At 46.0% G+C, this 24,605-nt stretch overlaps 2 protein-coding genes across 2 annotated transcripts; both read right to left on the minus strand.

Annotated features, from left to right (window-relative positions):
• Window positions 1-560: 560 nt before the first annotated feature.
• Window positions 561-1,821, minus strand: LOC130259991 (epidermal differentiation-specific protein-like). Its single transcript, XM_056504896.1, has one exon. It carries the CDS (start codon window positions 1,804-1,806, stop codon window positions 1,276-1,278), a length of 531 nt encoding a protein of 176 aa, XP_056360871.1. The 5' UTR covers window positions 1,807-1,821; the 3' UTR covers window positions 561-1,275.
• Window positions 1,822-12,185: 10,364 nt separating this feature from the next.
• On the minus strand, window positions 12,186-15,153 carry LOC130259984 (epidermal differentiation-specific protein-like). The gene is made up of 2 exons (XM_056504866.1): window positions 15,073-15,153; window positions 12,186-14,556 (listed from the first exon to the last, which is right to left on the minus strand). Exon 2 carries the CDS (start codon window positions 14,501-14,503, stop codon window positions 13,973-13,975), a length of 531 nt encoding a protein of 176 aa, XP_056360841.1. The 5' UTR covers window positions 14,504-14,556; window positions 15,073-15,153; the 3' UTR covers window positions 12,186-13,972.
• Between the last annotated feature and the right edge of the window lie 9,452 nt (window positions 15,154-24,605).

A 24,605-nucleotide genomic window follows, 5' to 3' on the forward strand; every position in this document is an offset into this window, starting at 1 on the left:
AGGGGAGCTGATGGAGGCAGCGAGTGTCACCTCAGGAACACAACTTCAGCTGGGCATGGCAGCCACAGACACACAGACACAACTGACCAAAGGCACCTGGGCAAGCTTCAGCACTGGCACCAGGGGCACCTCAGGAGGCTCCAAAGGGCCAAGTGCAGCTCCTGTGTGAGCAGCCCAGGCAGCAGTGCAAGGAAATCAGGGCAAACAGGAGAGGAGCACAGAGGGAGGAGAGCACTGCAGTGCAGAGCTGCCCTGTGCCAGCTGTGACAATGCACAGCTCAGGGCGTGCAGCTGGCACTGGGCACTGATGGAGGAGGGCTGAGACTCTGCACTTCCAGGTGAACTGGCACATGGCAAAACACATCCTGGAATGCCTTGTCATCCCTCCTGCCTTATCAACACACTACAGGTTTAAAAACAAGATGGGTTTTACCATTAGGATTAAAGAATTGAAATAGTGAAAACATTCTGTTTCCTATGTAATTAAGGGCTGTAGAAGATTATATCATCACTACAGTCCCTGCCTTGGGTTACAACCAGGCATGTGATAGCAAGGAACAATCTGGAGGTGAGAGTTTGGCCAGGATCAACAACAATCCACCTGCCCACCAAGGCTTTTGGAGTCAAGCTTGAACCCACTGATGGTGACCAGTGAAACCAGAAGGAGACACAATTCTCCAGGAGACATCCAGGAAAAAGATTTGCAAATGACTGTATGAACCATTCTCTGGATACACACAGATATCTCACCATGAAAGGGCAATATTTATCTCTTCTAAAGATGCACAAAACAGAGTCAATGCTGATTACAAAAGATTCTTTAATGGCACCAACACAAAATGGATTACAGACACTGGCAGAGGCCACAGTACCATAAGGGCATTGCAAAGCAATTACAAAGGAAGAGATGTTGGTTCTGTACTGATATTTTCTGTATCACTTAGTGACAGAAACAACATGCAGTGCTCCTACATTCCATAGCCCAGGACTCTGGAATGCCACCTGAGGGTGCATTAGGTTTCCCACATCTGGCATGTCTCCCAGCTTGGACACCCTTTCCTATGACCAAGCACGATGATTCTGGCACTTGTGGGGTGGGAGAAGGGTGCAAGGCAAGATAGAGAAGTGCAGATCTGCAGAGCAGCACAGCAGAGAGCTCTCACATTCAGCAGTCCTGTGACACTGGGGAAAAGGCAGCACAAGCAGAGGCGGAGATGGAGGTCTCAGATTTCTTGCAGGGGCTGCATCTTTGCTCAGCTTTGCAGGATTTGCATTCTAACAGCCACAGCCAGGGCGCAGGGGGCGCAGGAAGGAAAGCTTGTCATTGAAATTGATGGCCTTGTAATTTGGAAGGTGCTCGTGCTCTCGTGCAAGGTATTGAATTCCACTTCCATCACTGTGCTCACACAGCAGCCAGGCACCTCTCTGGACCTTGTGGGAAGACATGATGTCATTGTCATGTCCTGCAGCCAGGTTGGTTGCTTCTCTTATTACTCTGCTCTTGCCTTGATAATTAATATGTTCATAGAGAGTGATCTGGGGGTTGTGCAGATCTTCAGTGATCACCTGCAGAGAGCTGATCTTGTCATTCATACCTTCACCAACAAAGTTGTGTTTTCCCTCCTCCAATACCAGGAATTTGCCTTCATAATTCTGATGCTCATAAGCCACCCACGGCTGGCCAATGACTATCACTGATGAGGCAACATCATTCCAATCCACATCTTTTAGATTGGCAATGTTAGTGGTGAACTCCCTGGAGAGACCCTGGAAGTTGGCATGCTCATAAATGATGATTTTTCCCATCTCAGTGAGACTTCTGGAGTGCAGATCCCTTGCTAAAGGAGCTGGAAGGCAGCCTGCTGAAAAGGAAGACAGAAAACAAGCACTTCTTGTAGGAAGCCTTTAGAGTCCAGACACAAAATGATGGAGAAAGTGGAGGAGGAAAAGGAAAAGTAGAACTTTTTTAGCAGAGGATAAACATAGGAGCAGCTGGAAAAGAGTGAGTACATGGCATGGAAATTTCAGTTTTGAGGGAAAATATAAAACGAGATATGTGCTCACAAGTACCCAGCTCAAATTAGTTGTGTGTCTTGGTTTAGGTGCATTCCCAATCTTGAGCTGTAAAATACTCTCACATTCACCCCTCACAATTGTGTGCCACTGGCCCCCTCCACCCTCTCCCTTTCTGGGCTGGTTTGCTCTGCAGCAGCCATCTCCTCATGCCCTGGAAGATGGGTTCAGTCTGTGCACATGCAGACAGCAGAGCCTCACTGAGTCTGTGCTGCAGCTCCCAGCCCAGCACTAAAGCCTCCTTCCCTTGCCTGCATTTCACAGCAGCTGCCCAGAAACCCTTCCAGCTCTCCTGTGCACTGTGTGCCTCTTACCTTGATGTCAGCTGCAGGGCTGGGGAGAGCTGAGGGCAATTCCTGCAGTGCAGGGCTGGGGTTTGTGAAGGGTGCCTCACCTCCTTGCATTTATAGCTGTCTCAGAAGTGTACGTGCAGTGGTTATCTGGGACCCCTCCTGACTAGTACTCCTCAGTACTAGGCGGACCCCCAGAGCCCTGCAGAAACAAGATAAGATGACAAGTTGGATGGGGCTCATTATGGGGTTGAGTGGGAGGTCTTCTCCACAAGAGAAAAACAAACATTTTTAATACATGGTAAAAATCTCTGTTTCTGCTGGAATGTAGCCACATCTAGGAAGATTTTCTCTCCTCCTTCTGGCAAGTCTTTATTTTGAAGCAATGGCTACTTGCTTCTCATCCCCTTCTGCTGGAGATGGATTTGGGAACAAAAGTTTTGACCCACTTTTGGAGAATCCGCTGAGGGCCTGAGGGGGTGGCTACGCATGCAAAGCCACGGCCCCAGGTAACAAGTTCATAGGGACCTTTGGTTTCCCAGGCTTTTGGGTTCCTAATCAAGACTGGTGGATGTTGGGACAGTTTGAACTGATTACTACTGTTAAAGTGAAGTACCACAGGTGGACTCAAGTTTTCAAATGAGCAGTTCAGAAAATTGATAGCAAACATGGCTTTGCAGAGCTTCTGCTGTGGAGACATCCACACAGTTGAACTGCTCTGTTTGGTCAGGACTGCTTGAGTGTCTTGTGGGCACGCTTGATCACAGCTTGGCCTGTGGGGGAGTGAGGGATGCCGGTTTTATGTTCCACTCTCCACTGCTGGACAAACTCTAGGAACTCCTTGGATGTATATGCGGGGCCATTATCAGTTTTGATTTCCCTAGGGATCCCCACACTGACAAGGCTTGTACTAGGTGTTGTTTAGTGTACACAGCCCTTTCTCTTGCGTGGGCAGAGGCGTAAACTACACCTGAATATGTGTCAATGCTTGCATGAACATATTTGACGTGACTGAAACTGGGAATGTGTGTGATGTCTGTCTGCCACACTTCACAGCTGCCAAGACCCTGGGGGTTAACCCCCAGACCCAGTGATGGTGTGGCCTGGAGCTGGCAGCTGGGACAGGTGGCCACAATGGCTCGACCCTGACTCTGTGTTAGCTGGAACTGATGGACCAGACCTGGAGCATTCTGATGGTATTGCTGGTGGCTCAGCTTTGCCTGTTGGAAGATGTCAGGGAGGCTGGGGCAGCAAGGGAGTCTTTACAATTCCCTTCTGCCATCTCGCCCGGCAAATCGGTATGAGACCTTATGTGCATCACATAGAATAGATGCTCTTGATGTGAAAATAAATAAATAAATTTTGAAAGGAACCTGAAGAGATGCTCGTTCTTAATGCCTTTGAGAACTGCCTGCTCTGCTCTGGACACTACCCCTGCTACATAACCTGAGTCAGTTACCAAATTAATTGGCTTCAAGAACTTCTCAAAGGGTCTCACAGCTGCAGCCAGTTCGGCTACCTGGGGCGACCCCTCCACAAACTTGACATCAGCTTCCCAATGCTGAGTCTGGGGATTTCTCCAAGTCATCACCGACTTGTGCGATGCCCCGGATGCATCCGTGAACACTGTGAGAGCTTTGAGTGTTTCCTGGCTCCTCTTTTCATGAGGAATGAGGTGGAATTCCTCATTAAACAACTTGTGAGCTGGGGTGTGATCTGATATTTGTCCACTGTAGCTGTCCAGAGATATTTGGAGGCTGGCATTGCTCTGGAGCAAGTGCTCAAACATCTCTTTGGCCAGCCTTTCGTGAGGGTTCCTTCCCTCTTTAGAAAGTTTGACTGGGAGGTGAATACATGCAAAGTCACAAGCAGCCAGCTCATGCAGTCTCATCCTTGCCTTGCGAGTCAGCTGAACCATCAGCTCTTGTGGCTGGGTGATGGTATTGGATCTTTGCTGGGAGAAGAAAACCCACTCTATGATTAAGAGTGAATCTCTCTGCCCCTTGATCCATTGGAATGTGCAGGTGTGGCAACTTTCCCAAAACAATGAATTTCAAAGGCAGCTCGGGCTGATAATGGTGAGCCTGCCTTTCAGCCAAAGCCTTCTGTATTTTTTTGATTGCAGCCTTTGCCTCTGGGGTCAGTTCCCTGGGAGAAACCATCTCTCTTTCCCCCTTCAATAAATTGAAGAGGGGGTCTAGGTCCTCATTGGTGAGGCCTAGCCAGGACTTGACCCAGTTCAAAGACCCACACAAGGAATGGAAATCTGCTGGGGTTTTGGGATCACTATCGATTTTCAATTTCTGCAGCACTGTGGTTCTTGCAGTGATTTCTAAGCCCAGATAGTTCCAAGGTGGCATCCTTTGAACTTTGTCTTCCTGCAGTTGCAATCCAGCAGAGGTTAAAACTTTAACCACTAGGTTAAGTGTGTGTTGGAGTATAGAGTCATCGGCGGCACACACAAGCGCATCATCCATGTAGTGTAAGATGATGGCCTCCCTTTGCACACGCACAGGGGACAGCAATGAGGCCACGTGCCACTGGCAGATGGAAGGACTGCACTTCATGCCCTGCAGGAGTACATTCCAGTGGTAGTACTTCATTGGGGCTTCTCGATTTATGGAAGGAACTGAGAAGGCAAACCTTGGGGCATCTTCTGGGTGTAGGGGAATTTGGAAAAAAACAGTCTTTGATGTCTAGGACAGCCAATTGCTAATTTCGGGGAAGCATTGTTGGGGAAGGCATCCCAGGTTGGAATGACCCCATGTCCTCAATTACTTTGTTTATTTCTTGGAGCAGCCTCCACTTATCCTTCCCTGGTTTCTTTATTACAAAGACTGGGAAATTCCAAGGGCTTGTTGTCTCTTCCATGTAGTTTTTGCCAATTTCTCCTTCACAAGCTCTTTGAGTGCCTTAAGCTTCTCTTTACTTAATGGCCACTGTGCTATCCATTTAGGGGTGTCATCCAGCCATGTTAACTTGTGGGTAGGGCCCTCCACAGTGGCCACCTCTAAAAATCCCGAGGAGTCTTAGGGATAACCATTCTGACTCCCCACTGGGACATGATGTCTCTCCCCCATAGAGGGCACTTATAGTCTGTAACAAACAGACCGACACTGGCCAATTTTTCATCCGGCCCCTCCATTTGCACAATGCTTTTTGATATCTTTGCCAATTTGATCCCTCCTACTCCTTGGATTATGCCAGCCACGGGTTGCAATTTGCAATGTGACGGCCACATCCTCTCAGGTATGATCGTCACATCTGCCCCTGTGTCAAGCACCCCCTGCACATGGAGAATGGCTGATCCATGGGTTAGGTTGCATGCCAGAGGGGGTTTTTCTTTACCCACCACGTCTGCCCAGCAGACTTCAGGTGATTTTCCATTTACTGTGACCTCTGCAGGAATGGGAATGGCCTGGGCAAGGATTTGCTCCTCAGCCAGGTAGAATGGTGGTTGAGGGCATCACACCAAGAGAATGAGGCAAGTTATGTTTCCCTTGATGGTCATGGGAACCACCTCTAAGGGTGTGCGTGCTGTGTCCCCAATAACAAAATACTCACTGTCCACAGTTCTCCATATATCTCCATGTCCAGTGAGCTGTCTGGCAGGTCCACTGTAATGACTGTCTAGTTAGTAGACCTGAAGTGAAAGTCTTTGGTAGTCACGAGCCTAAATGGCCACGAGGCTGCCAAACCTTGTCAATTGAACATTTGACATTTTTGTTTCCCTGCATCCCCACACCCTGTATCCCTTCCTCCCCCTTTTTCATTAAGAGAGAGGCTTTAGCCAGTGTAGAGCCCGCTGTATTTATATCTTTGCGCGTGATTGTGTTAATGGTGGGCAGCCGCTCTAGACTCAGTTGTTTTGCTTATTGATCTTCTTCTGTTTCTGGCTTTGTGGACAGTCTCTGGCGAAGTGTCGTGGCTTTTTTCACTGGAAGCAGATAACCTGTTGCAGCTGCTGTGGTAACAGTGGTTGCCTTCTTGCTCCTGGTGTTACAGCTGCAGTACTATTTGGGTGTGCCAGCTCCATATTCTTCTTATCTGCACTGAACAGCTCTGCTTTTCTGACGCAGGCTTCTATAATCTGTGCGAAACTAGGTGGTGGTTCGAGGAAAAGGCTAAGAACAGCCCTGCGACAGATTTCATTAGCATTCTTCTGAGCCACCTTCTTAATTAATTCTGCCTGTACTGCTGAGTCGTGCACTTGCCTTTCCACCTGTGGCTGGAGGTGATCCACAAACTGCAAAAAATTCTCTGGGGCAAACTGTTTAATGTTAACACAACTGCCCTTCACTTTAACTGTTGGTAATTGGTTAAAATCTTTTTCTGCAACATTGCAGATTTAATCCAAAACTGACTTGGATAATGCTTGAGTTTGTTTTTCAGGGCAGTGCCAATTCCCTTCACCACATAAATGTTGGTAGGTAATGTCATTCCCATCACTATCTTGTGCATCATCAGAGCTTTGCTGGAGCTCCTGTAGAAGCACCCTTAGAGACCTGCCCCACACATTCTCCCATAAATCATACTCTGAGAGGGTCAGCAGACACTGGAAAAGGTCTTTTATATCATGGGGTACCATCTCATTTGAAGTAAACGTGGCTCTCATCGTGCCTTTAAAAATTTCACTGCTTCTACCAAATTCTCTTTGTACTTTACAAATTTCTTTTTTATTTTGACAGGTCAAGGGCTGATAACTTCTCTTGCCACTTCTCCTACCAAGAAAAATTACAGGAGCAACTAGGGGCACATTTTCCTCTTCATGGTTCTGACTCCCAGGAAATTTCCCCTTCGTTCCATTCCCCTGGTAGCCAGGAGGTATTCCACCCCCCACCCCCTGGGGTCTGGGAAGTGGCTGACCTCCCTCCCCTGCTTGGGGCACTGGGAGAGGCTGCTCACCCCGCCCCGCCCCGGGACACTATCTCCCTGGCAGGAGCCGTGAGGTGGGCCCCCTCCACACCCACCCCTACTGCGCCAGTGGATGCAGGGGGCCCATCTTCCTCCCTGCTCCCGCGACAGCTGAGAGGGTGGGGACTCAGGGGCAGTGTTGGAGGTTGAGTGTTTTTCTGTTACTGTGTCAATTTAAAGAATTTTTCCCATTATCATGCCAATGGAGCTGGCCGGTTACACCCCGGATCTTTGACGACTCTGGACAAAAGGAGTAGGTGGGATCGGCTTCAAGAGTGGCACTCGTGCTTCTGGAGGTGACTTGTGTTTCCGGCGAGCTCGGAGGAGGTCGCCCGGTCTTGGAGCCACGCGGCCGAAGGCAGGAGAGCCAGACCCTCTGCAATCACCTGCCCTGCATCTGCCCTGCTTCAGCCCCCTGCCTCTACAGACACAGAAAATCACCTGGACACCAACGGTGAGCGAGGAGCTGCCCGCTCCTGCCCGCTCGCCCCTGAAACCGGCGCGGCCGCAGCTGCCCCCTCCCACCTCCGCTCCCGCTGAGAGAGAGCGTGCTCACAGCTAAAGAAAGGACTGGAACCGAGTTATCTGTTCGGTTTTGTTAGTAATTTTAACAACTGCTGTTGTTTCTGCTGGTACAGTTAGATGTATTAGTAAAAGAGCTGTTATTCCTACCCCCTTATCTCTGCCTCAGAGTCCTTGATTCAAACGTTTATAATACGTGGGGGGAGTGGAATTCAGGTCTCTGTTTCAAAGGAAAACTTCTGCCTTTATTGGCAGACACCTGTCCTTCAAACCAGGACAGGCAGTTATCGACACTTGGGGTGCTTTGTGTCTTTTGGGATGGCCCGCATGTCCCCTCCAGTTTAGGGGCAAAGGGATTTGGAGGAAGGAGAGGGGAAATTTGGGGACTTTGCTGTGGCTGTCTGTTGTTCTTTGTTTAAAGCAATTGCTTGCGAATTTTTAAAAAAATGAGGAGAAACTGAAGCACTGTTTCATGCCCATTTCCCACTTTTAATGTTAATAATTCTCCTATTTTATCCCAAAATAAAACTGAATTTATATTTTCCAAGTCAAAATCAGAAATTTCAAGAGACAGCCAGCAGACAAAGTGTTCTAATAGTTTTTTAGAGACTATAACATCTTCACCACTTAAAATTTCCCTAAGCTGGGAAAATATTCTCTTTTGCTGAGCAGAAAGCTGAGCGCCCATTTTGATGTTTTAAAAGCAATGTGCACAGTTTATCTGCTGTAATGGATGAATATTATGTAATTCGTGTAAGAATTATATAGTAGTGTAAAGAAAGCAATATTTGTAAGAGCAAAGAAAAACAAAAAGGCTGAAACCAAACCACAGACAGTAAAGACACAGATCGCTTGATTATATCATTGTAACATCCAACAAAAGTAGGATAGCTCAAATTAACAACTTAATAGACCTATCTGCAGCGGGAATGGCCCTGTCTAGGGAGGCAGCCAAGCTACGAGGACCCGATAAGCGCCCTTAATCAACGCTATGGAAGAAATACATCTGAATGCCCGGTTTCCCGTAAACGGAGATCGACAGGATACATCTCCATGTCACCTTCCCGAAAGCCATGACATGTCCTCATCGCAATTCATCGTCTCCCAGGATATGGTTTTGTCCAGCCCAACGCGGTGAAAGAAAACTACATGAATATGTTGAACGACGAGAGAAGACAAAGACCTCCGCTCCGGGCAAGGAAAAACTGTATAAAACTGGACTAACTAAAGCTGTTTTGTGAACACTTGGGGATTCAGAGCGATAGAGTTCGAATCATTGTGTGTTCACCCGACGCCGACCCTGGGCTCGGTGCTGTTCCTTTGCAGTTGTGGCTATTGAGTGTTTCGGTCGCAAAATTAATATCGCTTATTTTAATCATATTTAATTAGGCTTAAATCTCGTTTTTATCTATAACATCTACCTTCTTGTGCAACAGCAACACAAACAAAAGTGTTTTTTTCTGACCTCGACTCCAAAACAGGAGAGCAGGGGTGCGAGGGCCAAGTGGCCGGGGTTGCGCAGCCCCAGGCCGTGTGTGCAGCGTCCCAGCGGCCGCGCCAGCCCTGGGGTGGCCCTGCTGCCTTGCCGCCACCTCGAGACGGTCCCACCGCGTGCCGTGCGAGCCGCAAGAGCGTGAGCCGCGCCGGTCGGAGCGCTGCCCGCTTCGCAATCTGGCGGCGCTGCTGCCGGGCCGCAGGGTCTAAACACCCCCCCGCTGCCACGCGGTCGCTGGTCCAACTGGGGAACTCTCCCCCCTTGCAGCTAGGGCCTATTTCAGGGCCTCCACCACACATGAAGGACTCTTACCCTGTTGCACAGACCTCGGCTCTCTGTGAAGCTGCGGAAGAAGTTCCCGTTCCGGAGCCGACTTGCTCTCGTGCTGCCTTGAGCTCCCGGCCCATTCCTCAGCCCCCAAGGCTGTGCAGAAAGCAGCTCCCGAGTGGGAGAGGTAGTTGAACTGTGTAAAAAGCTTAATGAATCCCTTAAATTGGACTCCAGCCACACGTGGGCTCTCAAACTGTTGAGAAAACCGCACCATGGATGCCAACTGCAGTGGTTATCTGGGACCTCCTCCTGGCTAGCTCAGTACTAGGAGGACACCCAGAGCCCTGCAGGAACGAGACAAAAGACCAAAAGAGGCTCCCTTCCCCGGAGATGTTCCGAGCTTTATTATCAAAGGCTTCAAAGGGAAAAAGAGAGGGCTGCACTTTGGGCCTGGGCTTTTTCAAACCCTTTGTTAGGGGCGGAGGGAACCCAGACCCCAGCCAATCAACTCAGGCCAGAGGGAAAGTGGATGGGAAAGGATTAAACTGCGAGACAGGGAGTTCAGAAAAAACCATCTTCAGTGCTACATAAACCAGATTAGTGAAATACAACGTGAAGGTGCTAATCACTCAATTCCAAGGAACTGGGAATGGTTGATATCATGCTCAGGGATCAAAATCACTAAACACTCTATTTTGGTTTCGATGTTCTACAACCATACATCTCATCGCTCTGGTTCTAAAGTCCACTGAAGTGTGAGTGACCTGATAACCTTAGAACCTGGTTTCATGTTTGCCCTCCTTCAGAAGCTGCCTGAACTTGGAATTCACAGGAACTGGATCACATTATCTAGAGCAGCCCCAGCTCCTTTGGCTGCTCCACATCACACCTGTGCTCCAGATCCTTCAGCAGCTCCATTCCCCTCTCTGGATTCAATCCAGCCCCTCCATGTCTTACTTACAGGAGGGGCCCAGAACTGGACACAGGATTTGAGGTGCAGCCTCAGTACTGGGGACAATCCGTGCCCTGTCCCTGCTGGCCACCCCATTGCTGATCCAGGTCAGGTGCCAGTGTCCTTCCTGGCCACCCAGGCACAGCTGGCCCATGCTCAGCTGCTCTCTGCCCTGTGTGGGGTTTTTGTGTTGGCAAGGCAGGACTCAGCCCTCAGCCTTGTTGAACTTCAGGCTTTTGTCCTCATCTCATGGATCCTTCTGCAGGATCTCCCTTCTTGCCCTCCAGCACACAACACTCACACCCAAGCTGGTGTTGCCTACAAACTGACTAAGGGGGGACATCCAAGGATGGGGCACCCACATCTTCTCTAGACAACCTTTCCAGTGCCTCACCACCCTCACAGTGAAGAATCCCTTTCTAATGTCTAGCCTAAACCTGCGCTCTTTCAGCTTGAAAGGCCGCAGTAAAAAGTCTCTCCCTCTCTCTCTGCCTTTTTTCTAAACTCTTTTACATTTTGAAATGCTGCAACTAGGTCTCCCAGAAGCATTCTTTAGGCTCAACAGCTCCAAGTGTCTCTGCCTTTCTTTGTAGGAGGTTCTCCAGCCCTCTGACCATTTTCATGGCCCACCTGCAGACCTGCTGGAACAGGTCTGTGTCTCTCTAGTTCAGGAAACCCCACAGTGACATGCAGTACTCCAGGTAGAGTCTCAGCTCAGCAGATGAGAAGGGAAGGATCATCTCCCTCACCCTGCAAGCCACACCTTATGCAGCCCAGGACACAGCTGCTTTCTAGGTGGCAAGTGTCAGGCCACATCCAGTTTTCCATCCACCAGTGTTCTCAGCTCCTTCTCCACAGGCCTGCCCTCAGCCCATCCATCCCTCAGCCTATTCCAGTGCTCCTGGGGATTGCTCTGGCCTCCAGCTGCAGGGTCCTGCACTCAGCCTTGCTGAAATTTATGGGGTTCGCACTGGGACACTTCTCCAGCTTCTCGAGGTCCTTCTTAACAGTCTCTTCTTCCTTCCAGCATAGCAATGCACCACTGAGCTTGGTGTCATCTGCAGACTTGCTGGGGGTGCACCTGAACCCAGGCCTGTGACATCAAGGAAGATCTTTAATAGCACTGGTGGCAGTACAGACCCTTAGGGTCACTATGTTTTCATGACTTCCATTGATCCTGGTAAGGATTATCATGTACTCCCTGTGTGCATGACAGCACAGGCATTTAGGTGCCAGCAGCATGGCACTACTGCACCAAGAAATGGTACTTCCTCAAGGGAGAAGAGATCTAGAAAGACTTCTTATCTTTTATGAGATTATTCACCTACTCAACCATTGACTTGTTCGGTTTTGGTGACCCAGCAAGGAGATAGGCAAGAAATTAAGTAACCCTTATTCCTGAAAAACTTATAAATATCCTTTGCTAGAGTTTTGGAACCAACATTTCTACAGTTATTTAGATTGTATCTTTGATTTAAAGGAAAAAACCCACACCAAACCTATGCAATAGCAAATGCCAAGTTTCTGACACATTCCCATCAATATCTCTCCTAGTTTGAAGGGCAGGTGCCTCCCAATAAAGGCAAAAGCTCCTCTTTGAAACAGAGAATTTAATTTTGCTCTCTCCTGAGTGCTATAATTGTTTGAATCAAGAACTCTGAGACAGAGATAAGGGGGTAGGAATAGCAGCTCTTTACTCATAGATCTAACCGTACAAGCAGAAACAACAGCAGTTATTAAAATTACCAACAAAACAGAACAGTTAACTCAGTTCCCGTACTTTCTTTAGACGCAGGCACACTCTTTCTGCACTCGGTCCTGGTGGTGCAGACAGGCAAAGCCCGCACAGCTGCGGAGAGCAGGCGGGAGCGGGAGGGGTGGGGGCAGCAGTGGCTGTGCTGTGTCTCAGGTGGGAGCAGGCTGGGAGCAAGATCCTCACTCACTGTTTGTGTCCCGGTGATTTGTTGTGTCCTCAGAGGTAGGAGGCTGGAGTGGGGCAGGTGCAGGGCAGGTGATTGCAGAGGGTCTGGCTCTCCTGCTTTCTGGCTGTGTGGGCTGAAGACGGGGAGTCCTCCTCCCCCGAACTCACCATAAACATGAGTAGCCCCCATCCCCTGGGAAGCCAGCTCCCACCTACGCCTTTGTCTAGAGTCAAAAAGATCCTTGGTGTAACCCAGCAGGCTCTGTTAGCATGATAATGGGAAAAATTGTTTAAACTGGAACAAAAAACCCAACCCCCAACAATATCCCTCCCTGAAACTTTCCTTTTACATTTTGTAGGATTGCACTTCTCTCAGGGGGAGGGATAGCTGTGCCTAGGGTATTCCAAGTAAAGTGCTTGCACTCCTATAAAAATTTAGCCTGGAAAGTAGTTCCGAGGTTTTCTCCTTCAAGAGCACAGAGGGAGGAGAGCACTGCAGTGCAGAGCAGCCCTGTGCCAGCTGTGACAATGCACAGCTCAGGGCGTGCAGCTGGCACTGGGCACTGATGGAGGAGGGCTGAGACTCTGCACTTCCAGGTGAACTGGCACATGGCAAAACACATCCTGGAATGCCTTGTCATCCCTCCTGCCTTATCAACACACTACAGGTTTAAAAACAAGATGGGTTTTACCATAAGAATTAAAGAATTGAAATTAGTGAAAACATTCTGTTTCCTATGTAATTAAGGGCAGTAGAAGATTATATCATCACTACAGTCACTGCCTTGGGATACAAGCAGGCATGTGATAGCAAGGAACAATCTGGAGGTCAGAGTTTGGCCAGGATCAACAACAATCCACCTGCCCACCAAGGCTTTTGGAGTCAAGCTTGAACCCCCTGATGGTGACCAGTGAAACCAGAAGGAGACACAATTCTCCAGGAGACATCCAGGAAAAAGATTTGCAAATGACTGTATGAACCATTCTCTGGATACACACAGATATCTCACCATGAAAGGGCAATATTTATCTCTTCTAAAGATGCACAAAACAGAGTCAATGCTGATTACAAAAGATTCTTTAATGGCACCAACACAAAATGGATTACAGACACTGGCAGAGGCCACAGTACCATAAGGGCATTGCAAAGCAATTACAAAGGAAGAGATGCTGGTTCTGTACTGATATTTTCTGTATCTCTTAGTGACAGAAACAACATGCAATGCTCCTACATTCCATAGCCCAGGACTCTGGAATGCCACCTGAGGGTGCATTAGGTTTCCCACATCTGGCATGTCTCCCAGCTTGGACACCCTTTCCTATGATCAAGCACGATGATTCTGGCACTTGTGGGGTGGGAGAAGGGTGCAAGGCAAGATAGAGAAGTGCAGATCTGCAGAGCAGCACAGCAGAGAGCTCTCACATTCAGCAGTCCTGTGACACTGGGGAAAAGGCAGCACAAGCAGAGGTGGAGATGGAGGTCTCAGATTTCTTGCAGGGGCTGCATCTTTGCTCAGCTTTGCAGGATTTGCATTCTAACAGCCACAGCCAGGGCGCAGGGGGCGCAGGAAGGAAAGCTTGTCATTGAAATTGATGGCCTTGTAATTTGGAAGGTGCTTGTGCTCTCGTGCAAGGTATTGAATTCCACTTCCATCACTGTGCTCACACAGCAGCCAGGCACCTCTCTGGACTTTGTGGGAAGACATGATGTCATTGTCATGTCCTGCAGCCAGGTTGGTTGCTTCTCTTATTACTCTGCTCTTGCCTTGATAATTAATATGTTCATAGAGAGTGATCTGGGGGTTGTGGAGATCTTCAGTGATCACCTGCAGAGAGCTGATCTTGTCATTCATACCTTCACCAACAAAATTGTGTTCTCCCTCCTCCAATACCAGGAATTGCCCTTCATAATTCTGATGCTCATAAGCCACCCACGGCTGGCCAATGACTTTCACTGACGAGGCAACATCATTCCAATCTGCATCTCTTAGGTCAGAAATGTTAGTGGTGAATTCCCTGGAGAGACCCTGGAAGTTGGCATGCTCATAAATGATGATTTTTCCCATCTCAGTGAGACTTCTGGAGTGCAGATCCCTTGCTATAGGAGCTGGATGACAGCCTGCACAAAAGGAAGACAGAAAACAAAAAATGCTTCTATACTCCAGACTCAAAATGATGGGAATCATGGTGGAGAAAAGGAAAATTAGAACTTTTTTAGCAGAGGATAAACATAGGAGCAGCTGGAAAGGAATGAGGACATGACACAGAAATTTTAGTTTTGAAGGAAAACATAAAATGAGATATGTGTTCCCAAGTACCCAGTTCAAATTAGTTGTGCGTGTAGGTTTAGGTGCATGCCCAATCTTAAGCTGTAAAATACTCTCACATTCACCCCTCACATCTGTGTGCCACTGGCCCCCTCCACCCTCTCCCTTTCTGGGCTGGTTTGCCCTGCAGCAGCCATCTCCTCATGCCCTGGAAGATGGGTTCAGTCTGTGCACATGCAGACAGCAGAGCCTCACTGAGTCTGTGCTGCAGCTCCCAGCCCAGCACTAAAGCCTCCTTCCCTTGCCTGCATTTCACAGCAGCTGCCCAGAAACCCTTCCAGCTCTCCTGTGCACTGTGTGCCTCTTACCTTGATGTCGGCTGCAGGGCTGGGGAGAGCTGAGGGCAATTCCTGCAGTGCAGGGCTGGGGTTTGAGAAGGGTGCCTCACCTGTCTCCATTTATACTTGCTCAGAAGTGAAAGTGAAAATCGCCCAATTCCAAGGAACTGGGAAAGGTTGATATCATGCTCAGGCATCAAAATCAATAAATATTCTGTCTTAGTTTTGATGTCCTATGCCCAGTCATCTTATCACTCTCTTTCAAAATTCCACTGAAGTGTGAATGACCTGATAACCTTATAACTTGGCTTGGTGTTTGTCCTCCTTCAGGAGCTGCCTGAACTTGGAATTCACAGGAACTAGAACACATTATCTGGAACAATCCCAGCTCCCTGGGGGTAGCAGGGAAATTTGTTTCCCATGAGAGGCTGCTGCTTTTTTCTCTGATCCTTTTGCAATACTCAGAAAGAGTTTCTTTTGCTGAAAAATTTTCTTTCCCTGATTTACAGTTTTTCAGGAATTCTGAATGAACTGCGCACCAGGAATGAAATTGAGGGTAGCACCTGTGATGTGTCCTAGATGTGATTCTTACTCTAAATGAGTCAGGAATCCAGAAGACATTGTAAGCAGGATGGATGTGTGTTTTGGGAGGGAGGTGCATGTGTGGTTTTCCTGAGAAGCTCTGAAGAAAGAGGGGAAGAAAGTGTTATTTTTGCAATAGACCAGCCAATAAATCTTTCATGAGCATGCACATCTTTAATGTGAGATAGTCAGCTGAGACCCTGCTTTGCCTGGATCAGGTTCAAACACACAAGTGTGAAGAAGGTGTTCAGCTTCTGTCATTGCAGTGCAGACAGCTCTGCATCTGGCATCAAGTATGTGCTTCCTGAGGGGAAGGTTTTCCTGGAGAGTGTGGTATACAATCAGTTCCCACCCTAGCCTCCTCCTCTCATAAACCCTGGGAACAGTTAATATCATCCATCTAAGGAGGTCCTTCACAGCAACTGGCACACTCTACTTTTGCCTCTGATCATGTCAACTTTTCCATGTTGCTAGCTGACTTTGCTGTTTCTCCAGAATCTGTAACTTGAAAATCTCATTGAGAAGTTAAAAAAAAAAAAAAAAAAAAAAAAAAGAAGAAGAAAAAAAAGTCTATGTATTTTGTTTTATCTTTTCTAGTTTTAGAAGTTTAGTTTGCAGATGGTGCTCCCTTTCCAAGGAAAAATTACTGCAAAGAGCAGTCCAGGAAGCTTTCACCCAGGCCAGCAGTGTTCCACAAATTGCCTTGCCTTGTATGCAAGGCCCTGCACCCTAAGTTCACCTAACTGAAGAAATTCCCCAATTCTGCAAACCTCTTGAGTGTCCAGCTGCTCATTAACCAACCCCCATGGCTGCAGTGTGCAGTCAGATGCAAGACTTTTACGAAGTGCAAGGCTTTCATGCTCATAATTCCTCAAAAACTTTGCTTTCCAAACCTGTGGTTTACACTGAGGTTTGTTAGCAGATCACTTCCAAAGGCAGGCTTGTGTATTCCAAAGCTGGGATCCTTATACTGTTATGTCAATCCACCCCACAGTGCTTTACAATATTTTTGGATCAGGAAATGGCAGCAAGGATCAAATGCACCAGATTCCTATTCCTCCAGATGGTCCAGAGCTCAGATGTTCACACAAGAGGAGACCTATAGGTTTTGGTTCTGCAAGATTGCAGAGGGGCTGTGTGGCCCCTGTATCTCATCCTTAACAAAGAGCCCCTATATCTCATCAGCCTGGTGAAAATACCTGCAAAAACAGCTTCTACAGACAGCTTCCACAAAATAACCCTTTAACAGGAAAATATTAATATTGTCTATTTCTCTCAGTAACTTTTTGTACTATGTAAAAGTACAGGCATGTAGTATGACCATACATAAAATACAAAATATAACAGAATAATCATATTTTTTATATTAAGAAATTAGGACACACCAAGGATTTATCACACATGGAGTGTAGCATGAGGGTTTACATAATGGTATTTCTTTAGGTAGCAGGTAGGTGTTACAAAAATCAAGAGTTTCTGTGTGGTTAGACTGCTACTGAGAGAAATGTGAGCTCATCTGGAGTCTGTTTTGATGGCACTATAGGGGTGCCCTTCATAACCCTGAATAGAGAGAAAGTGTTTCAAAGTTTAAAAAAAAAAAAGATATGAGGGTTTATTTTCAACTTCTACCTTTTATGTTTGTCACATCCCCTGTAGAACCATTTGTGGGTTAAAGAAATGGTAAGTAAAAGTTCATTTATTGTTTCTGCATGTTTTCAGGAGGAGATGCAGGGAAGTAATTACTCTGAGTATCTGAGCTCTGCTCAGATACTATGAAAGTTTTTATTATGGTTTCCTATGACCTTTATAATTTTCATCTCACTTCATCCATGCAGGCTCAGGTTGAAGGAAGATATACCCAGCTGTGGCATCCAGAAATTATCTGTACAGTACAGATAAGATCACTTAAGGTCAGGATGGAAATTCTTTATTGTCTTAATGAGCAGTTTTCTTTGGGGAAATTTTGTATCATTAGGCAGACAATGTAATAAGATAAACTTCAAAGGCAACAAAAAATGGTAATCTATGTGATATATAGTTCAGTTTAAATCTTGCCATGGTGAATGACAAAACCATAAATGAAAGTGAAGTTGTGCAAATTCCCCCACATGCCTATCACCTCTTTGTAGTTCTCATGCATAGAATGGGAACTGACTTACTGTGAAAAGAAACCTTGAAGCAGCAAGGATTGGATGAGGCTGTGAAAGCAGTTATAAAGAAAACACATCAAGAGGTCATCCTTGAGTTTTGACAGAGTTGTTTAGTGATGAATGAAAATGTATTATTACTGTATTATTTAGTACATTTCTAAGTATTTCAGAAAAAAACGAAGCAATAAAATCTGTTTCCACTTGCTTCAGATTACCTGTTCGTCCCAACTACAGGCTCCCTCCTGCTCAACTGTATCACACCAAGGACTTTTCAGGCCATGGTACATGAAGAAAGCTGTGTTTTGGCCATCTACTGGCTCTACTTTAGCTGGGGAATCTGCTCTGTAGGGATTTGGCATGTGAAACCACTGCATCTCCCATAGGCATGCTAGCAGGACTGAATGTTTTTCAAGCTCTGTCCCCTACCTTCCATTATTTCAGAAAACACAGATAATTTAATTTAATTTAATTTAATTTAATTTAATTTAATTTAATTTAATTTAATTTAATAAGGATGTGATTTGCATTTCTTCCCTATTTTTGCTGTAGTTTGACCTTGACAGCAACACCTGAATGTAAATAAAGAGAACAATTTATGTGCTGGTGTATGTGGCATCACACCTCAGAGAATGAGATTAGAAATGCTCCCAAAAAAATAATGTGGGGAAGAGAAGGGTTTTCCAGGGGAAATCAGTGCACAAGTGTGTGTATTTCTCCCTATCAAGAAGGATTCAGTTACCAGGAGAGGCTGGGGAAAGAAGCCAGCCAAAGCCTATGCTCATCCTCCCATCCCTAAGTCACTGGATCTCTGCTGAGATGTTCACACTAGAAACCAACATTTCTGAGACCCCATTGCCACAGCTGGCACCCTGCTGTGGAGGGTGTGAATAACGTCACATACAACAGATGAAGTACATGATATATAATTTCTGAAATACATAATAGATGATTTATATATGATATATTGTATATACTCTATAATGCACAGTATTTAATATAAAATAAGAAACTTACAATGTATATATCATATAATATCTAATGAACTTGATCCTCTGCAATCTCTCTTCTTCAAGACTGGGATATCTGGGAAACCTGAGTACTTTTATGGTAGGCAGAAGAATTTGGTGGGAATGTTTCTTCTCTCAAAACCAGCTCCTCTGTCTCAAGATCCTCTAGTTAATCAGTATTTGTCCAAACATGATGTGGAAGAGTGTAGCTTAATTCCAGATTCACAACATTGTCCCTTGTCAATAATAGGATCACTAGTGTTGTCAAATTTCATCTTGTTGCCAAAAATATACTGGGGGTTCAGTTATCATGCATCAGTTCACTTGTTGAGCTGGGAACCAATATTTTCTGAGGAACCAGTTTCAAAAAAGAAACTATTTCAAAGAACTGTGCTCAGAAGAGGCTTTCTGAAAATACAGTTTGTTCAGCAAATGAATAAAAACAAAGCAGCACAAATATTCAAAATGAGGTTTTCATCTTAACAAGAAGGAAATAATCTAAATACTGAAACACGATTTTAAATGATAGGGAACAATAACAGGTGACCAGGCATTCCACTGCTGTGTTCTGACCATGCTTCAGTCATTAAATGGTATGTGAAGGCTTCATTACCCCTGCAGGTGGAACCTTGGCATTAAAGCCAGCCTGGTGACAAGGGAGCACTGCTCTGGATACATCTTGTCTTTTAGCAGTGACTTTTAGCACCCTGCACATTTATTACAGAATAGAGGTAGCAGGTATGCCTGCTTGTCATCTGATTTCCTGGCAGGCAAGATCTGGCCTTGAGCCTAATTTGTACATTTGGCAGAGCACTAAACCAGCCCAGTCTTGTTCTGTGGTTGGTCCTGCCTGTGAAACACTAATTCTTGTTACCACCTTTCTGAGGACAGGTTATCTGCAGGGTGCTTTACAGGCTTTACAGGACAGACACCTTCAAGCCTTATCTTGCCAAGGCACCCACGGAGGCACTCTCATGACTCACCCAGGGGAGCCCAGCGAGCCCACACATTTTGGGATCTGGCCTCAGCAGTGCCAATGGGTTGGCAGGGCAGTACAGCACAGAAAACTGCTCTGGATCCTAAAGGGTGTAAGGTGCCAATGTGAGGCTGCACCTGAGTTAATGGGTCCTGCTGTAAATCAGCTGCTCTGAGCACACTGACTGCTCCCACCAACACGTACACACAGCTGCAGGAGCCACCTCACACCTCTCTTCAGGGCAGTGCTGTGCCCTGCAGACACAGCAGCTCGTGCTGACCCTTGCCAGATGAATGCAGGAGAGTACACAGAGACTGTGTGTACATTTTTGGGTGGGCAGGGCAACAGAGTGCACCTAAAGCTTGTGACAGGCCTCTTAATCCCATTTGGGTGTAGACTCAAGTCACACAGGGTTTTGTCTGTACAGTGCTGCCCCTTTCCAACAATTGGATTTTTTGAATACTAGTCCTAATAAGTCTTATTTTTCGTTAGTGTTAGTGTCAAAATCTTTGAAAGTTCTGCAATTCTGCTGTGTAAGAGGGAGAACTTTTATCCTAGAAGAAGGTGTTGAGAGAATTCATCTGGAAAAGAATATCTTTCTGAATTTAATGGATAAAGTATCTTTCTCCAGGGGTCTTATTACTGATAATTCTGCCAGTTGAGAAACTCCCTAATGACCCTAACAACTATGGATAAGTGATAGGTTTGTAAGAGTAAAAAGTGACACTCTTCCACCAGGCTACTCCATTCCCGCCTGGATCTTCATGTTTGTTACTCCATAAATCAGCGGGATCTCCCCTAAAATACTAAAATACAGACAGTTTAGTTATTCAGTCTTTAACATAAGAAGGATAGGTCACCCATGAGCTGAAACAACAGAGCACTGACACTATTTCTTGCAAATTCTCTCCCTCTCTTGGCATACAGGATCATTACCCTTTTTGGGGCTGCTCTTTTCCAGGTCCATAGATACAACTTTTTTTTTTTGCTTGTTCACAAGGACACTTCTCATACTCCAAAGATGGAGACTTGCAGTCCCCATATATTTATACCTGAGACACAAATACTGCAGGAGGTGAGGGGGTGCTTGTTTAACAAATTTGCCTGTAACATCCCTGCCCTTAACAACAGAGCTGCCGTCCAAAAGGGTCTTGAAGGCAGGGGGAAGGGGCTGACAAGGACCCTTATGAAATTGGAAGCAGACAAAGTCCTGCATCTGGGAAGGAAGAACCCCTTGCAATGATATATACTGGGGACTGACTGTCTGGGGAGTTGCTCTGCTGGAAGAGATCTTGTGGCTTTTGTTGGCACCAAGCTGAACATGAACCAAGCCTGCCCTTGCATCAAAAATGACCAAAGGCATCCTGGGCAGGACAGGAGCCTAAGTCAGCAGATTAAGGGGCTCATTGCATCTTTGGCAGCATTTAGAACACTGCATCATTTGGATGATGCAGCATAAAAAGATGTTGGTAAACTGAGAGAGTTCAAAGCAGGGCCATGGAGAAGGTCAGGGGACTGCAGCACTGGCCCTGGGAGGGAAAGCAGGGGAATAGGGCTTGTTCAGCAGGGAGAAAACATTTTGGTGGGACCTAATAGCATCTTTCCAATACTTATAAGCAAGTTACTGAGAAGATGAAGCTAAACTTTTCAGAGTGCATATTGTGGGAAGATAAAAATGTGAGAGACATAAATTAAACGAAGAGAGTTGTCTACTGACATAGTGAGAAAAATTTTCATGATGATGTCAGTAAATTGTAAATCACACCACCTAGAGAAGTTGTGTAGGCTCCATACTCCAGGGTATTCAAAACCTGACTGGATAAATCAACAGCAAACTTATTTCACCTAACAGTTGTCCCTGTGTTAAGCAGCTGACAGGATCCAATGCAACCAAAGGTCACTTCCAACTTCAATTATCCACCAAAACAAAAATCCTCCTGGCTCCCTGGATCATTCAAGCTCATCACATAAGGACCAAGACTGGCAAATCCCAGTATTTCCTGAGCCAATGTCCCTTGTCCATCTCTTCTGTTCAGCCTTGTCAGACCAGTGCTGTCCTGATGGGGTTTCTGTGCACTGGCATTGACTCAGTGGGTCTAATGAGCTCCTTTGCATTGACCTTGCACTCAGCAATGAATGTGTCCCTGCAATTTGTCTCTCCTCAGTTTAGTGTTTGAGGCTTTCTTGGTGAATTTGGGTTTTTTGGAGGGAAATTTTTCAGGATGTGGTTCCTCTGCTTTTGAGAGAGTAGAAGTAGAATCACATCCCACCAAAAGTGCAAAAAGAGAGAACTGAGAGAGCATCTGCAGATCTGTAGGATTTCAACACACAAGATGCTCTTCTGAGAAAGCTTGTGATAATTCCTGCAAACAGCTGATCAGGATTGAAAGTGAAAGGAAAGAAAACAAAAGTTACACCAGGGTGTTTTTTTTTGTCATTGGTTCATTTTTGCTTTTGTTATTTTGTTGTTTTTGGTTTGTTTGGCATTTTATTTTATTTTATTTTATTTTATTTTATTTTATTTTATTTTATTTTATTTTATTTTATTTTATTTTATTTTATTTTATTTTATTTTATTTTATTTTATTTTATTTTGTTTTGTTTTTTGTGTAAAAGCCCCAGTTCCAGAGTTCTGGCCAAGTCACTTTTTGAGTGCCTGTGTAGGGGTAACTCAGGATGAGCAGAGTTCAGCCCCAGGAACTCCTCCTGCTCAGCTGCTGAGCCCAGGCTGCAGAAGTATTATCTCAAGCATTTATTTCAGACTGAATTGGGAAATGTTTGGAGTCATATTTAGCACAATATTATGGAAAGAAACACCATGTCTAATCAGATTCAAGCATTTAAATTCAAAACTAAGAGTATAAAGTAACATTTAAAATAATCAGTATTTTGTACAAAATATTTGTATGCAAAGAGCTATGGAGGTCTTTTGCCTTGCTTCTGCTTTAAAATTCTGACTTTGAACATGCTTTTACACCAGTACCTCTCTATTTATACTCCCTTTATGCATTTGAAATTGTAGCCTTCTTTCTGGTTTTGAGATAACAATATTGGTGCTTTTGATTATCATCTACAGCAGTACCATCTCCGTCTTTTACTATTCATAAATATATACATGATTATGTATGTCACAGAATCAGAGAATGGTTTGGGCTGCAAGGGACCCTGAAGAACCCTTCAAGGCAAGGAGCATCCACTCTTCAGAGAGCTGAACATGAGCCAGCTGTGCCCAGGTGGCCAAGAAGGCCAATGGCACCTGGCCTGGATCAGCAATGGTGTGGCCAGCAGGATCAGAGCAGGGATTGTCCCCTTGTACTCAGCATTGGTGAGGCCACACCTGGAATCCTGTGCTCATTTTGGGTCCCTCACTGCAAGAAAGACACTGAGGTGCTGCAGCATGTCCAGAGAAGGCCAAAAGAGCTGGTGAAGGGTCTGGAGCACAGGTGATGAGGAAGAGCTGAGGGAGCTGGGGGTGTTTATCCTGGAGAAAAGGAGACTCAGGGCAGGTATGTTTTCTCTTGATAGTACCTGAAAGGAGCTTGTGGCAAGGTAGGGGTTTGTCTCTTCTCTAGGCAATTAGTAGTGGGACAAGGGGAAATGTCCTTCAGTTGTGCATGTAGAGGCTCAGGCTGGATCTTAGGAAACATTTCTTCACAGCAAGAGTGGTTAAGCATTGGAATGGGCTGCCCAGGGAAATGGTAGAGTTGCCATCTCTGAAAATATTCAAAACACAAGTAGAAATGGCCCCTTGCAATATGGTTTAATGGGCATGGTGGCATTTGGTTGAAGACTGGATTTGATGATCTTGGTGGCTTTTTCCAACATGAATGATACTGTCAGAGGAAGAGGGAAAAGAAAAATAAAAATGTTATGTGAATGTCACCAATGTCACCTGGAAATCTTCCATCAAAACTCTTGGAAAGGCTAAGGTTGTGTATTCGATATTCTTCCCAGAAAAGCAAAAATGGAAACTCCAACAGGCAGAAACATTCTACAGCACGTGTCACAAAATACTTTGATACATTTTTATTACTGTGATTCCATTTTCTTCTGGAGAAGGACAAACAAGAATTGAACTTCACCTGTTTCATCCAGTCACTTGCATTTCAATGCACTTTTGAACAATAGGAAGATGTCGAATTGTAGGAACATCTAATCTAGGATAAGATAGTTAATGAGTTTTGATCCCTGGGCATGGTACCATTTCCCAGTTCAGTGGAATAGGGTACTTCACAAGAGTTCTGAGCAAACTATAAATGGAGGCTGGTAAGATGCCCTTCACAAACCCCAACCCTGCACTGCAGGAATTGCCCTCAGCTCTCCCCAGCCCTGCAGCTGACATCAAGGTAAGAGGCACACAGTGCACAGGAGAGCTGGAAGGGTTTCTGGGCAGCTGCTGTGAAATGCAGGCAAGGGAAGGAGGCTTTAGTGCTGGGCTGGGAGCTGCAGCACAGACTCAGTGAGGCTCTGCTGTCTGCATGTGCACAGACTGAACCCATCTTCCAGGGCATGAGGAGATGGCTGCTGCAGAGCAAACCAGCCCAGAAAGGGAGAGGGTGGAGGGGGCCAGTGGCACACAGTTGTGAGGGGTGAATGTGAGAGTATTTTACAGCTTAAGATTGGGCATATATCTAACCGTACACACACAGCTAATTAAAAGTGGACAGTTGTGGGCACATATCTCCTTTTACTTTTTCCCTCCAAATACAAACTACTATGTAAAGCCTACACTCTTTTCCAGCTGTGGTTACATTTATTCCTTGTTGTGTAAAGCCTTCTAACAAGCTTTGCTTGTTTTCTGTCTTCCTTTTGTGCAGGCTGTCATCCAGCTCCTACAGCAACAACTCT

This window comes from Oenanthe melanoleuca, chromosome 1, assembly GCF_029582105.1.
Source record: "Oenanthe melanoleuca isolate GR-GAL-2019-014 chromosome 1, OMel1.0, whole genome shotgun sequence".
In the NCBI taxonomy this organism is placed as follows: domain Eukaryota; kingdom Metazoa; phylum Chordata; class Aves; order Passeriformes; family Muscicapidae; genus Oenanthe; species Oenanthe melanoleuca.

Coding starts and splice junctions, on each gene's coding strand:
- LOC130259991 (XM_056504896.1), bottom strand. CDS start 1,806: ATGGGAAAAATCATCATTTATGAGCATGCCAACTTCCAGGGTCTCTCC.
- LOC130259984 (XM_056504866.1), bottom strand. CDS start 14,503: ATGGGAAAAATCATCATTTATGAGCATGCCAACTTCCAGGGTCTCTCC.